The sequence below is a fragment of the Oncorhynchus kisutch genome, linkage group LG22, assembly GCF_002021735.2.
Source record: "Oncorhynchus kisutch isolate 150728-3 linkage group LG22, Okis_V2, whole genome shotgun sequence".
Taxonomy (NCBI): domain Eukaryota; kingdom Metazoa; phylum Chordata; class Actinopteri; order Salmoniformes; family Salmonidae; genus Oncorhynchus; species Oncorhynchus kisutch.
Window position 1 is genome coordinate 5,647,192 of NC_034195.2, and position 15,681 is coordinate 5,662,872.

The window sequence follows — 15,681 nt, forward strand, 5'->3', positions numbered from 1 at the left end:
GATGTCTTTCCCGTGGTGGATCAAGAGGTCAGCTTACCTCTTTAGTGAACCCCCCACTCCATCATGTCTCTCCTGCTCTCAACATTTCTGTTTTTTTCCTGTCTGAACTGACATTGCTTTCGCTACTGTCTTTTTCTTCTTTATGTGAGATCATTCACTCTCTTTTTTGACTCTCTAAATCCTTTAAATAAGTAAGTCATTTTTTTCAAGATCGGCTTCTCTGCGGTCCGGGTCAGCATCCCTGCACTGTCTGTAGAGTCTTAGCTCTTCAGCAGTACTTACTTTGTTTGTTTGCCATATCTATCAAAAGGAAAGCCATATTATGTTACAAATTACACTGCTGAAATGTTGTGAAACCTTACGTTGATATAAAAAGTTAGCAGTGTTATTGTCACTGGTGTTACTGGAATGTCATGGGTGTTACCAGCAGGAACAGTAAGTGACATAACACCAGTGAATAATCTGCTGACAAGATGGCATATCTAAAATGGGGGCCACAGTAGCGCAAACCACACTTTTTAAATAGTAAATAAATCACTTAATAATGTGATTGGATCAATTATTTCAATCATATGTCCTTTTAATATTATATATTATATATTGTATAACACCAGTGACGGGTTTAAAGGCTCTGCATTAAATGACCAAATTAATCATCAAAATTAACTAACATATGAAGAGAGTGCAGACTCACCAAGCGTGCTTCAAAACAGCCCCGCCCTTCAATTAACCTTTGACCCAGGAAGAAGATGGCAAGATGTTGAATTTCTTCAAAGTGGTGTTTACAAACTGACCCTCCTGTCTCAGCCTCCAGTATTTATGCTGCAGTAGTTTATGTGTCGGGGGGCTAGGGTCAGTTTGTTATATCTGGAGTACCTCTCCTGTCCTATTCGGTGTCCTGTGTGAATCTAAGTGTGCGTTCTCTAATTCTCTCTTTCTCTCGGAGGACCTGAGCACTAGGACCATGCCCCAGGACTACCTGACATGATGACTCCTTGCTGTCCCCAGTCCACCTGGCCGTGCTGCTGCTCCAGTTTCAACTGACCTGAGCCCTAGGACCATGCCCCAGGACTACCTGACATGATGACTCCTTACTGTCCCCAGTCCACCTGACCGTGCTGCTGCTCCAGTTTCAACTGTTCTGCCTTATTATTATACGACCATGCTGGTCATTTATGAACATTTGAACATCTTGTTCAACATGTTCTGTTATAATCTCCACCCGGCACAGCCAGAAGAGGACTGGCCACCCCACATAGCCTGGTTCCTCTCTAGGTTTCTTCCTAGGTTTTGGCCTTTCTAGGGAGTTTTTCCTAGCCACCGTGCTTCTACACCTGCATTGCTTGCTGTTTGGGGTTTTAGGCTGGGTTTCTGTACAGCACTTTGAGATATCAGCTGATGTACGAAGGGCTATATAAATAAATTTGATTTGATTTGATTTTGGTTTAAAAGAAAAATGAAGGGTGACATCAGTGACATGAAATTGAGTATTAGTAAGTATATAAATCATTTATAATATTTAGTTGATATGTTTATCATTCCCCAAACAGCTATAATAGTTTACTTTGTATTATGACATTAACTTGCAATATTATTTGAGTTACATGTTTATTAACAATTAAACACTTAGATTACAACAAACATATTTTGTGTCATTATTGGATTTTTGGGGTGTTTTTCCCCTGGTTAAGGCGAGGGACAGGAAAGCCACCATTTCCGTTGTATCACCCAGATGGGGGATGCGGTCAGGGCTCTGTGCAGGCCAGTCAAGTTCTTCCACCCCGTTCTCTTTGTGCACGGGGGCATTGTCATGCTGAAACAGGAAAGGGCCTTCCCCAAACTGTTGCCACAAAGTTGGAAGCACAGAATCCCCTGAATGTAATTTTATGCCAGACAATTATTCCTCCTCCACCAAACTTTACAGTTGGCACTAATATACATCTTCCTTTTGTGTTATATATATATATATAGGCAGGGAGCGTTTTCCTGGTATCTGCCAAACTCAGATTTTGTCTGTCGGACTGAAAGTAGGGGAAGCATGATTCATCACCCCAGAGAGCTCCTTTAAATCACTCCAGAGAGCTCCTTAAACTTGTGTGTGTAAAATGTTGCGGCTGTAGCCACTGGGAAATCAAACGTCTGCCAATTTTAAACTGACGAGCAGACTGGTCTCAGGCAGGTTCTACAGTGTAACCATTCTGGCTGTATGCTGCAGTGTGCTTCTTCAGAACTACAGTCATGACTGAAATTATTGGCACCCTTGAAGATGAGCAAAAATACTGTTAAAAAAATACTGAGCTATATTGTGTGATAAAGAAAATTGGAAAACGATTTAATACAATCATTTTGACCCCTGTTTTCAATACTCCAGCACCTTCCCCTTGCAAGGATAATAGCACTGAGCCTTTTTCTAAAACGTTTTATTAGATTGGAGAACACGCTGGGAGGGATCTTAGATCATTCCTCCATACATAAATCTTTCCAGATCCTTGACATCCTTGGTCTGCGCTTATAGACTGCCCTCTTCAATTCAAACCACAGATTTTCAATGGGGTTCATGTCCAGAGACAGATTGCCATTGCAAAATTTAGATTTTGTGGCGAATTAACCATTTCTTTGTGACGTTTGGTGTGCTTGGGGTTATTGTCCTGCTGGAACATCCACTTGAGGCCAAGTTTCAGCCTCCTGGCAGAGGCAACCATGTTGGCTAAAGTGTCTTAGTACTGGGTAAAGTTCATGATGCTGTTGACCTTAAGAAGGGCCCAGGACCAGTGGAAGCAAAATAGGCCATATTTTACAGTCGGTATGTAATATGGTGGTGGAACTTCGATGTTATGGACTTGAAGACCACTGAAAACCTGTTACTTGTTTAAACAACATATCTTTCTCTGAGCAATTGCATTAGTATAACAATATAGTTTTTCCCGTTTTTGGAGCATACAACATTAGCAGAGTATTTATTTTACACTATTTTTCGTTGCTAACCTTTATCAACGGTGCCAATACGTTTTGGTCATGACTGTATACTATATCAAAGGAGGCTCAGAGATGCCTGCTCTGGCAGTTACAGGTGTGAGCATGTATATAGCTTTTTTATGCTCATGATGCTGCACACAAATATGGTCTTTTGTGTTTATTTTCCTCCTTTAGTTTGCCCCCCACAAATGCCCTCATACATTTCTGAAGTAGCCTACAGGTATCCATGCATGTTATGCAATGCCACTACTTACCTTGAAGTGGTTGGTCAATACGGAGTCTTTCGAAGGATTTACTAAAGCTATACAGAGGTTCTATGCAAGTCCACTTCTGTCTACTGTGGTTCTTAAATGTGGTAAAAACATACAAATAGGGCTTCCCAAGATGCACAGCGGTCTAAGGCACTGCAATGCGTCACTACAGACCCGGGTTCAATCCCAATCTGTGTCACAACCGGCTGTGACCGGGAGTCCCATAGGGTGGCACGCGATTGGCCCAACATCATCCGGGTTAGGGGAGGGTTTGTCCGGCGGGGTTTTACTTGGCTCTAGCGACTCCTTGAGACAGTGTTTCCTCCGACACATTGGTGCGGCTGGCTTTCGGGTTAAGCGGGCTGGTGTTAAGAAGTGCAGTTTGGCTGGTCATGTTTTGGAGGATGCATGACTCGACCTTCGCCTCTCCAGAGACCGTTGGGAGTTGCAGCGATGAGACAAGATCGAAATTGGGGTGAAAAACGTGGTAACACACACACACTTAAGAAAATGAACTGCCTATTCTAAAGAGCAGCTTGTCTGTGCATTTATGAAGAGCCTGTTAAAACTAACAGTGATCTACTTCCATATTTTACAGATTTAAAAAAAAGTTGCACCAAAGATAATTTTATAACTAAACCAAGTTAGTCTTATTGTCATTTCCAATAATAACAAATGAGTTGTAGTGGGCAGAACAGCTGTGAAGAGCCAAGCACGAGCTAGCGAGATCCTATTGGGCAGTTCTAGCCTTCTTCTACATATTTCCGTGCAATAACTCAATTTGCCTTTGCACTCCTAATAAACAAAGATATTTTTTTAACTTTGGCAATGGTAACGTCTACTAAACTTAGTCCACTCTGTTCATAACAGATTCTAGTTTTGGAAACCTGTCGTCTTGAGATCAAATGGTTCACATTGATGAGAACAGTTGCAGAATGTCAGCCAAACTCCATCTCCTCTCACTGCCAGCAACTGGGATTCCTCTCACTACCATATTTGTTTATATCATATCATATTTATTTTAACATACATACATCCGGTGAAATATCTGTCTAATTGTTCTATCTGTGGTTGCACTATGCAGAAATTTCTCTGCCATTTCCTGGTTGCTAAAATTCTAATAAACTGAAATTTGGCAAACTAAGTGACAAACTAAGCTAGTATAGTGTAGAGAATCATTGTACCATCCAAACCACTGTGAAATATACTTTCCATAACCAAACATATTGGTTAACCAAACATAACCAAACATATTCAGCTGTTAGAAGCTGGTGTACAAAACCGAAAGTAAAAAAATGCTAAAATGAAACAGAAAGCATAGAAATATGGCACACAGAACAGGTCTACCGCTTCTTAGACTTGCAGATCTGTAACTCACATTTCTATGTGGCCAGGTCACCCAAGACGTTACATATTGCCACTTTAACGATTAGGGTTGGAAGAACAGACATAAATCGTGTAACGTTTAAAACTTACAAGCAAAAAATTATAGACTTGCGAAGACCCTCTGGCTACGTCCTTAAAAAAGCCTTGGGGTGACACGGTTCCCTGGCAAACCAAGGCTGGGAGTCAATGAAAGGCGCATTGTTGACAAGCGCATTGCACTTAACTTTGAAAAGTACATTTACGCTTCAGCCAACGTCCACAGTGTTTACCACAAATGCGATCCCCGCCTACGTTGGGGAAATCTGCAATTTCAGATTGCTATTTTATTTAGAAGGCACATTGGCAGTAGTGCGGTGCTGAAACAAGTCTTTGAATGAATCCTGGCCTTAGGGAATGTACCTTTAAAATGGTTGCCATTACATCAGAGCTTCCTTTTGCAAAGCTTAACAGTTCATCCAAGTTCCTTCCTTCCACCTTTTTTTGTTTGGTCATGCTGATGATTGAGAGAGAACTGCCAGTATGGCGTCACAGAAGACGTCAAAGAGAAATCCTGCAGCTTTAGCCACTTAGATCAACATTTGCATTAGCAGAAACAAAAAACTAGTCTTGTTCGGAAAGGCAGATCTGAAAAAGAGCTGCTGTGAAAAGATCTATGATTGGTAAAAAAATATATACATATCAGAATTGGGCTGCCTGTCCAAACGCAGCCTATATGGTCCCACTATCTGTGCTGCTGCTGGTTCACTCACTCTCACACACTCTCTCTCTCTCTCTCTAACACACACACTCTCTAAAGCTTTAACTTAGCCCTTGGGCTCAGGGCTGACTGTGGGAACACAGAGCCTGGCATTGTGCTGCCATTCGGGACGCTTTAGTCACACGGACCCCCCCATTGAGCGGATCAGACCTGGTTTAAGAGATTACTCCTGCTCCACCATTGCATCAGTGTGAAACGTGCATCAGTGACATTTTTTTGGGGGAAAAGGGGCTCACTGCAAAATATCCTTCATCTGCTTTATACTGTAACACCCATGGCTACCTCAACATGTAACACCCATGGCTACTTCAACATGTAACACCCATGGCTACCTCAACATGTAACACCCATGGCTACCTCAACATGTAACACCCATGGCTACCTCAACATGTAACACCCATGGCTACCTCAACATGTAACACCCATGGCTACCTCAACATGTAACACCCATGGCTACCTCAACATGTAACACCCATGGCTACCTCAACATGTAACAACCATGGTTACCTCAACATGTAACACCCATGGTTACCTCAACATGTAACACCCATGGCTACCTCAACATGTAACACCCATGGCTACCTCAACATGTAACACCCATGGCTACCTCAACATGTAACACCCATGGCTACCCCAACATGTAACTCCCATGGCTACCTCAACATGTAACACCCATGGCTACCTCAACATGTAACACCCATGGCTACCTCAACATGTAACACCCATGGCTACCTCAACATGTAACTCCCATGGCTACCTCAACATGTAACACCCATGGCTACCTCAACATGTAACACCCATGGCTACCTCAACATGTAACTCCCATGGCTACCTTAACATGTAACACCCATGGCTACCTCAACATGTAACACCCATGGCTACCTCAACATGTAACACCCATGGCTACCTCAACATGTAACACCCATGGCTACCTCAACATGTAACACCCATGGCTACCTCAACATGTAACACCCATGGCTACCTCAACATGTAACACCCATGGCTACCTCAACATGTAACTCCCATGGCTACCTCAACATGTAACTCCCATGGCTACCTCAACATGTAACACCCATGGCTACCTCAACATGTAACACCCATGGCTACCTCAACATGTAACACCCATGGCTACCTCAACATGTAACACCCATGGCTACCTCAACATGTAACACCCATGGCTACCTCAACATGTAACACCCATGGCTACCTCAACATGTAACACCCATGGCTACCTCAACATGTAACACCCATGGCTACCTCAACATGTAACTCCCATGGTTTCTTCCCACGTCACTCATTATTTCACCATCGCTGGTTATATTCCTCACCTACTTCCCACACTTACTCATTTCATTGTTCCTCAAATGTTCTCCCCGTGCCACGAACTAAAGACCACACCTAACACCTAGTACTTGCATATTTCTCTCCCTGCATAGCTGAGTCACTCAATTCACCTTACTCCTTAGTTCAATCACTCTTTCACTTTTTCTAACCCTCATTCTATTCTGATTCAAATGGGGGACTTTTGTACCTGTATGTACCTACGTAACAAACCTTACATTAAACTTGTCCCCATTCTATAGGGTTAACATTGTTTGTAGCCAGACACACCACAACGCTACTGTACTATGTCATATAGCAAGGGCACAGCCTTTCAATCCTCTATAGTACACAGTACCTCTATAGTACACAAGAACATATGTATTTCGAAAGCGAACCCGAGAGAACACCTGGATAATAGAACTCGTGGCTCATTTGGGCTCTGCGTTTACGGATAAGAATATACCTTACTGCACATTCTAATGCATGGGGGTGGGGTCCAGTAGTCATTGGGTGGTGGAGAAGGTGTCATGATATATATATAAAAAATTTAAAAAGTTTCGACCATCTGGGCTAGCCCCATTGACATGTCCTCTCATTGCACTTCATTGCCAGTGATACAATATTATAAAAACTCTTGCTCTATACACTTTACCTGGCTGCACAATTGGTGGCAGCGGGGGGGGGGGGGCCTGGTCCTATACAGCAAAGACCCCTCTCCAGAGCTCTGTTCATGTTCCAGGCCACAGAGAGTTGGTGGCAGGGGGGGGGGGTGAAGAGAGAGACCTGGTCCTATACAGCAAAGACCCCTCTCCAGAGCTCTGTTCATGTTCCAGGCCACAGAGAGTTGGTGGCAGGGGGGGGGGGGAGAGAGAGACCTGGTCCTAAACAGCAAAGACCCCTCTCCAGAGCTCTGTTCATGTTCCAGGCCACAGAGAGCACGAACCACTACTTTTCTCTTGCTCCAAGAAACGTTGGAATGCAATCAACTCTCTTCCCTACTACCCTTTCCCACCCCCTTAAACCACCTCTAACCTAAAAGTGTATCCCTTCCATTACATCTCACCTCACAGCAACCCCTACCGTCACCCACGTGACTCTAGCCCACCCTAACCCCACCTTCTATTGGCTCAGCATCATTGCCCTCTTCTGTCCTTCCCTCCTTCCTTCTCCTCCCCCCTTCGACTTTATGCTGATTATCAGAGAAATCTGATGGAAGTAATCCAGTGTGACGACACCAATCCTGATGCTACAAATGGTGGGGCCTCTGGCCGTCCTGCTCCACACAGACTCTCGACAGCGCCCAGCTTCCTCCCTCCCCAGGTAAGGCTCAATCTCCTCGATCCGGAAGCCTCCGATATGGGGAACCCACTGTGACCCATCTCCCTCACACCCAGGGGGTGGTGCATTCCAAATCCTGCTGGGGGTTTGGCAGTTCTGATGGACCCAGTGGAGTGTTGCTGGATTGGAGCCCAAATTAGGAAGTTTCTTTGCTCAGGAGGAAGGAGTGAAAAATGATTTGTATTTCATGACATATTACTCCCCATGTTTTACAAGGCAGAGCATTGCCTTGTATGCTGGTTTGGTTGTTGAACGCTGGGGTGTTAAATGTGCTAAACACGAGAGATTTGAATACTTTGTGGTTTATAGACCATATCTCAGATGTGAACAGGCGTGGAATGTTTCAGCTTCCTTCTTGTGCCTAGCAGAGGACTTGGGAACCCACTGCCTGTAGCTATCAATGGAGTCCAGTGCTTCCGCTCTCTAGCTGACTCCGGCAGAAATTTGAGGGAAAGCTTTGATGGTCGCGCCGATGATCTGAATGCACTATGGGATCAGTTGCACAGTTTCTCCGAATTGAGTGGCTGACCCACGCCTGACCCTGTCCATACAACTGTGCTATTGTGTCTGATATCATGATTGAGTCTGGTGTTTTTACTTGAATCATCCTGCTATATAAAATAACAAAATGTCTGATTCTGTGTAATTCAGATAACGGACAAATAAGGCTCACAAATCTGAAGTGTTACAAAACCTGGAGCACAATACGTGAATAGTTTATTTTGATGTTTTCCTGGAATCCAATCTATTCTCCAATTGTGAATAATGAAATCCCTCTTATTTTCCAGTGGGTACAAAGCTGCTCTAAACAACTAAAGAAATGGCTGTCGTCGTAAGTACCTCTAAGCTCCTCTGTTTGTATGCAACAGGCTTAGATGCCGCACTGTAATTATTCACACCATTCAGTGGTGTTTGTATCGCAGATTATTGTTCAAACTTAACAAGTCTGTGGAATGACGAAGGTAGAGACATTGATCCTGAGAGTCACGTTCTGAGGAATGTTGTTTTTCATACAGTGACGAGCAGATAACAAGAGTGCATCATCATGTTCCTTCGGAGGATGCAATCCACAATAGATACGCTTATTGTGTCATCGTGTTCTTCCGTCACTTCCCACAGTAGGGTTACTCAAACAGCAGAAATAGAATGGCACTCAATTTGGCCGCCAGACAGTCCACCCATCAGGGAACGTTGCCATGGAAAATGGCAGCTCAACATTTCTAAGGCACATTAGCGCTGGATGCTGTCAATTGCTAGCATTAACCCCAAAGCAGATCTCAGCCCAGGTTAACCAGGCATTACTGTGCTAGCATTAACCCCAAAGCAGATCTCAGCCCAGGTTAACCAGGCGTTACTGTGCTAGCATTAACCCCTAAGCAGATCTCAGCCCAGGTTAACCAGGCGTTACTGTGCTAGCATTAACCCCTAAGCAGATCTCAGCCCAGGTTAACCAGGCGTTACTGTGCTAGCATTAACCCCTAAGCAGATCTCAGCCCAGGTTAACCAGGCGTTACTGTGCTAGCATTAACCCCTAAGCAGATCTCAGCGCAGGTTAACCAGGCGTTACTGTGCTAGCATTAACCCCTAAGCAGATCTCAGCCCAGGTTAACCAGGCGTTACTGTGCTAGCATTAACCCCTAAGCAGATCTCAGCCCAGGTTAACCAGGCGTTACTGTGCTAGCATTAACCCCTAAGCAGATCTCAGCCCAGGTTAACCAGGCGTTACTGTGCTAGCATTAACCCCTAAGCAGATCTCAGCCCAGGTTAACCAGGCGTTACTGTGCTAGCATTAACCCCTAAGCAGATCTCAGCCCAGGTTAACCAGGCGTTACTGTGCTAGCATTAACCCCTAAGCAGATCTCAGCCCAGGTTAACCAGGCGTTACTGTGCTAGCATTAACCCCTAAGCAGATCTCAGCCCAGGTTAACCAGGCGTTACTGTGCTAGCATTAACCCCTAAGCAGATCTCAGCCCAGGTTAACCAGGCGTTACTGTGCTAGCATTAACCTCTAAGCAGATCTCAGCCCAGGTTAACCAGGCGTTACTGTGCTAGCATTAACCCCTAAGCAGATCTCAGCCCAGGTTAACCAGGCGTTACTGTGCTAGCATTAACCCCTAAGCAGATCTCAGCCCAGGTTAACCAGGCGTTACTGTGCTAGCATTAACCCCTAAGCAGATCTCAGCCCAGGTTAACCAGGCGTTACTGTGCTAGCATTAACCCCTAAGCAGATCTCAGCCCAGGTTAACCAGGCGTTACTGTGCTAGCATTAACCCCTAAGCAGATCTCAGCCCAGGTTAACCAGGCGTTACTGTGCTAGCATTAACCCCTAAGCAGATCTCAGCCCAGGTTAACCAGGCGTTACTGTGCTAGCATTAACCCCTAAGCAGATCTCAGCCCAGGTTAACCAGGCGTTACTGTGCTAGCATTAACCCCTAAGCAGATCTCAGCCCAGGTTAACCAGGCGTTACTGTGCTAGCATTAACCCCTAAGCAGATCTCAGCCCAGGTTAACCAGGCGTTACTGTGCTAGCATTAACCCCTAAGCAGATCTCAGCCCAGGTTAACCAGGCGTTACTGTGCTAGCATTAACCCCTAAGCAGATCTCAGCCCAGGTTAACCAGGCGTTACTGTGCTCATGCGAGGGTGATTAACCAATGCTAATACTTAAGCCCATTGATAGAGGCCTCCTTTTGGATTGTATATTGGCGTACGCCCTGGTTTTAAACCTCATTCGTAAGGTAGCTATTTGGTAGCCTTTTGGATTGTATATTGGCGTACGCCCTGGTTTTAAACCTCATTCGTAAGGTAGCTATTTGGTAGCCTTTTGGATTGTATATTGGCGTACGCCCTGGTTTTAAACCTCACTCGTAAGGTAGCTATTTGGTAGCCTTTTGGATTGTATATTGGCGTACACCCTGGTTTTAAACCTCATTCGTAAGGTAGCTATTTGGTAGTCTTGCGAGCGAATGGTGCTTGTTGGCAAGTCATGCTTGTGAGATTATCCACCCCCCCCCCCCCCCCCCCCCCCCCTCAGAGTGGAACGTTCCGTATGGTGTCGGAAGAAGAGCAGGCTCTCAGGGCCAAGCTGGAGCGCCTCACGGTCAAGGACCACGGTCCCGTGTTCGGTCCCTGCGCCCAGCTGCCCGACCACACCGTGCAGAAGGTCTGCGGTCACTCACTCACAAACCTTACACTGTCAAGTCATTTCCCATCATAAGCCCTGCCACAAACTCAAGTGCAACCACAAATCATGTGTCGAGTTCAAATGGAGTCCAGACTACCTGTACAAACTCCCTCTGGTCTCAAAAACAAGAACACTTAATTGTATCTTAAATTTCCCCCAAAAGAGCTATTTCTTTGCAAAGGCTAATTTCAAGAACAAGCATGACGTCATACTGTGTCGATGCCACATATAGCACAATCTGAAAAAATATACATTTATAGCTGCTTCAGTTCTGAGGTTGTAGACCTCATCTGAGGTTGACTGACTGATGCTTTGATGGATCCCTACAGGCCAAGGACGAGCTGAACGAGACTGACGAAAAGCGGGTGTTGGCAGTCAAGGAGCTGAGGGGAATCATCAAGGAGAAGGCAGAAGCTGAGGACGACCTCGCCAAAGGGGTGCTGGAAACCTTTGGCGAGAAGCCCGACGGCATGCTGGTCCGCTTCATCCGCGCCAGGAAATACGACGTGCCAAGAGCCTTCGACCTCATGAAGGGTGGGTCCCCACAAACTACCGTACTGTATGTCGGTGAAGCTTAGTGAGCACGTTTTCTGTCTATTTCTTTGAAGCTAATGTCATGTGTTGTAAATGCTATATCTTAAAATGACAGGCAGCTATAGCCTGGTCCCAAATCTGTTGCTGTATAGCCAAGTACTGTTGGAGTTGGCAAGAGAGCACAAATAGATTTGGGACCAGGCTAAGGAAGCCATGCTATTGTGCATATGATCATTCTGAACAGTGGCATTAGAATGAAATGTAGTTTGGTTAAACCTAACCGGCGAACAGTGGGCAGAACCTAACCAAACAACGAAGTTCCTTTATGCTTAACTCCTAACTTGGCCAGACTATATCTGATCTTGATGATCCTGTGTCTGCGTTCAGGTTACGTGCGCTTCAGGAGGGATTACCCTGAGTTGTTCGAGAACCTGACCCCGGAGGCTGTCCGCAGCACCATCGAGGCCGGCTACCCAGGCATCCTGTCCAGCAGAGACAAGTACGGCCGCATCGTTCTGCTCTTCAACATCGAGAACTGGGATTACGAAGAGATCACCTTCGATGAGGTGACTACCGGGGACCTGGATCCCCAACGATGCACACATTTGAGATACATTGGGGGCGGCAGGGAGCTTAGTGGTTAGAGCGTTGGGCCAGTATCCGAAAGGTTGCTGGATCGAATCCTCGAGCTGACAAGGTAAAAATCTGTCGTTCAGCCCACTGTTCGCCAGTAGGCCGTCATTGTAAATAAGAATGTTCTTAACTGACTTGGTTAGTTAAATAAAAAATATATAAACATTGGTGGTCCCCGCACGGCACTAAAAACAGGACCAACATTTTCATAGATATACAGTAATGGTTGTCAAATGGGAGTTATTGATCATTGAAATGATCATCCCATGATAATAATTTGAATTGGCTCATGAGATCTGTGGAAGAGAACGTGCTCAAAATCTGAAAAAATAAATACACTACAAATCTGTGTAGACAGGTAAAAAGGTTGCTTGGAACCAAAAATAAATCACGTAAAAATAGCCCCCAAAAAAAGAGCCAACACTCACTTGATTACGATTTGAAATAATAGAGGCTTAGTTTTAATTCTCTTTCATAGCAATATTACCTAATAGTTCACACACTGGCCGTAAACGTATGGTCTATTGAGTCATGTTGCTATGAAAGATAATTAAAAACAAAGCTCCTACTATTGCAAATCATAATCAAGGGAGTGCTGGCCCTTTTTTCCATTCCTCTTGTCATGTTAACAGAAGTGTCAACGGGTGTGTGTGTGTGTCTGCGCACATGTCACTATGCGTGTATATGTGCGCTCATCAGATCCTGCGTGCCTACTGTGTAATCCTGGAGAGCCTGCTGGAGAACGAGGAGACTCAGATCAACGGTTTCTGCATCATTGAAAACTTCAAGGGCTTCACCATGCAGCAGGCCTCTGGCATCAAACCCACTGAGCTCAAGAAGATGGTGGACATGTTGCAGGTCACTTTCACACACATTCCAAAGGAATAGTAAACAGCACATTACCTTATGATACAAAATAATGTATTTAAAAAAAATGTATTTTCGGGTTATCGTCCCGGCTCTAATCTAATGCGCTGAACTTTGTTGTTGCGCAACAACGATAGTTTCCCTTTCCGTTACTCAACGAGGATGATTATTTATGGTCATAATGGTGGTGAGATCTGTAACGAATTGAACCTCTGTTCCTCGTGTGTGTGTGTGTGTGTGTGTGTGTATCAGGACTCCTTCCCTGCCCGTTTCAAGGCTGTCCACTTCATCCACCAACCCTGGTACTTCACCACCACCTACAACGTGGTCAAGCCCCTCATGAAGGGCAAGCTGCTGGAGAGAGTGAGTGAAACAGGCCCTGTGTTAGAACATAAAATATATATATATTTTTTTTAATGGAGCCTTTTTATAGTGAGAGGTTGGTGGGAAAGTAGTGGTGGAAAACATCTGAAGTAACATGATAAAAATCAACAAGTAAGGAAGGTGAATGGGTTCTTAAATCAACATGTAATATACTGGTAACAGTAAATACAATAATGAAAAACTCAGTGGCCAGTTTATTAGGTACACCACCCAGTTCACAAAAATTGTTAGCTCCTCCAGACTGAGTCACGTGGACGTGGTTCGCTATATAAAGCAGTCATTCAGTTACCGTTTGATTGAATGTTGGGCAAAACGAGTGACCTACGCGACTTTGAGCATACAATAATCAGTGGCAGGTGCGCCGGTTCCAGTATCTCAGAAACGGGCGGCCTCATGGGCGTTTAACGCACGACAGTGTCTAGGGTTGGCAGAGAATGGAGCGACAAACAAAAAACATCCAGTCAGCGGCAGTCCCGGGGACAGTGTCTAGGGTGGACAGAGAATGGAGCGACAAACAAAAAACATCCAGTCAGCGGTAGTCCCGGGGACAGTGTCTAGGGTGGACAGAGAATGGTGCAACAAACTAAACATCCAGTCAGCTGACTAGTCCTGTGGGAGGAAACAGCTCGCTGATGAAAGGTCGAAGGAGAATGGTAAGAATCGTACAAGCTAACAGGTGGACCACAAACAGGTAAAATAACAGCGCAGTACAACAGTGGTGCAGAACGGCCTCTCGGAACGCACAACTCGTTGGTCCTCGTCACAGATGGGATATTGCAGCAGAAGACCACACCGGGCTCCACCCCTTTCAGCTAGAAACAAGAAGTGGTTCCAGGGGGCATCCAATCACCAACACTGGACAATTGGAAAGTGGGAAAAACATTTCCTGGTCAGACTAATCCTGCTTCCTGTTGAGTCAGGCAGAGTCCGGATTTGGCGTAGGCAGCATGAGTCCATGGACCCATCCTGCCTGGTGTCAAATGGTACAGGTTGGTGGCAGTGGTGTAATGGTGTGGGGAATGTTTTCCTGGCACAAGTTCGGTCCCATGATACCAATTGTGTGTGTTGACCAACGTTTCCGTGCCACTAAGAATTCAAGTTGTTCTGGAGGCAAGGGGGGGGGGGGTGGTCTGACCCAGTACTAGATGGGAGTACCTAATAAGCTAGCCACTGAGTGTATATGGTGAGAATATTTTAGTTAATAGGTTTGTCTGTCTACCAAATCAGGTGTTTGTCCACGGAGACGAGCTGGACAACTACTACAAGGAGTTTGACGCGGACATCCTGCCCTCCGAGTTCGAGGGCAAGAACTCCAAGTATGACGGCAAAGCCATAGCAGCCAAGCTGTTCGACTGAACCCCCCCCCCCCCCCCAATCCGCAACATCTCCATCTAGACACACACACACACACCGCCAAACAGATTTTGGAGAAAAAAAAATGAAATAAAAACACAAGTGTGGCTTCAGAAAACTGTGTGAAAAAAGGGGTGTGGTATTGCACTGATTTTGTTTCCCAGCGGTTATTAAGTAGTAATACACCTTACAAAAGCACTCCCAACAGCACAGAGACTATACATCCTTGGCTCAGGCCTTATGTTGGGTTACTTAACAGCCCTAACCATCAAGCTTTTCGCTGTGCTGTGGGGGACGTGCTTTGTGTTAACCCCATCTCTGACCCAGACAGCTAGTACTAGTTAAACCTGGCAGGATCCAGTTTGCGCTATCCACCTCACGGTGATAGAAGGCCAGGAATCCAACAAGTCCCCAGTCTCCATTTGTTTGTGCTTGGAGAAGAACGAGCGGTTTAATCTTCTGAATTGCTGCAGAGGCATGAGCACGTCACCACTGTGTGTACAATAAACTGTATATAAAGAAAGATGACAATCTGTTCACCTTGGCTTGTAGAATCTTTGGAAAACACAAAACATAGGACAGAAAGGAATTACACAAATGCAGAGAAATCCACAACAAAATAGTGTATTTCAAGGATACAAAGTTCAAAGTCCCCCCCCCCCCCCATAAATGTATTGCGTTTTGCACACCCTTATC

At 45.1% G+C, this 15,681-nt stretch overlaps 1 protein-coding gene across 1 annotated transcript; it reads left to right on the forward strand.

The window, feature by feature from the left end:
- Positions 1–7,952: 7,952 nt before the first annotated feature.
- Positions 7,953–15,513, forward strand: LOC109866921 (retinaldehyde-binding protein 1-like). Its single transcript, XM_020455831.2, has 8 exons — positions 7,953–8,013; positions 8,820–8,863; positions 11,065–11,193; positions 11,544–11,748; positions 12,136–12,314; positions 13,081–13,239; positions 13,501–13,611; positions 14,860–15,513. Exons 2-8 carry the CDS (start codon positions 8,852–8,854, stop codon positions 14,986–14,988), a joined length of 924 nt encoding a protein of 307 aa, XP_020311420.1. The 5' UTR covers positions 7,953–8,013; positions 8,820–8,851; the 3' UTR covers positions 14,989–15,513.
- The last annotated feature ends 168 nt before the right edge of the window (positions 15,514–15,681 follow it).

Excerpts from the sequence above, each read along its gene's own strand:
- LOC109866921 (XM_020455831.2), top strand. Across the intron at positions 13,240-13,500 it reads AGATGGTGGACATGTTGCAG|GACTCCTTCCCTGCCCGTTT; the intron begins GTCACTTTCACA and ends TGTGTGTATCAG. Across the intron at positions 13,612-14,859 it reads AGGGCAAGCTGCTGGAGAGA|GTGTTTGTCCACGGAGACGA; the intron begins GTGAGTGAAACA and ends CTACCAAATCAG.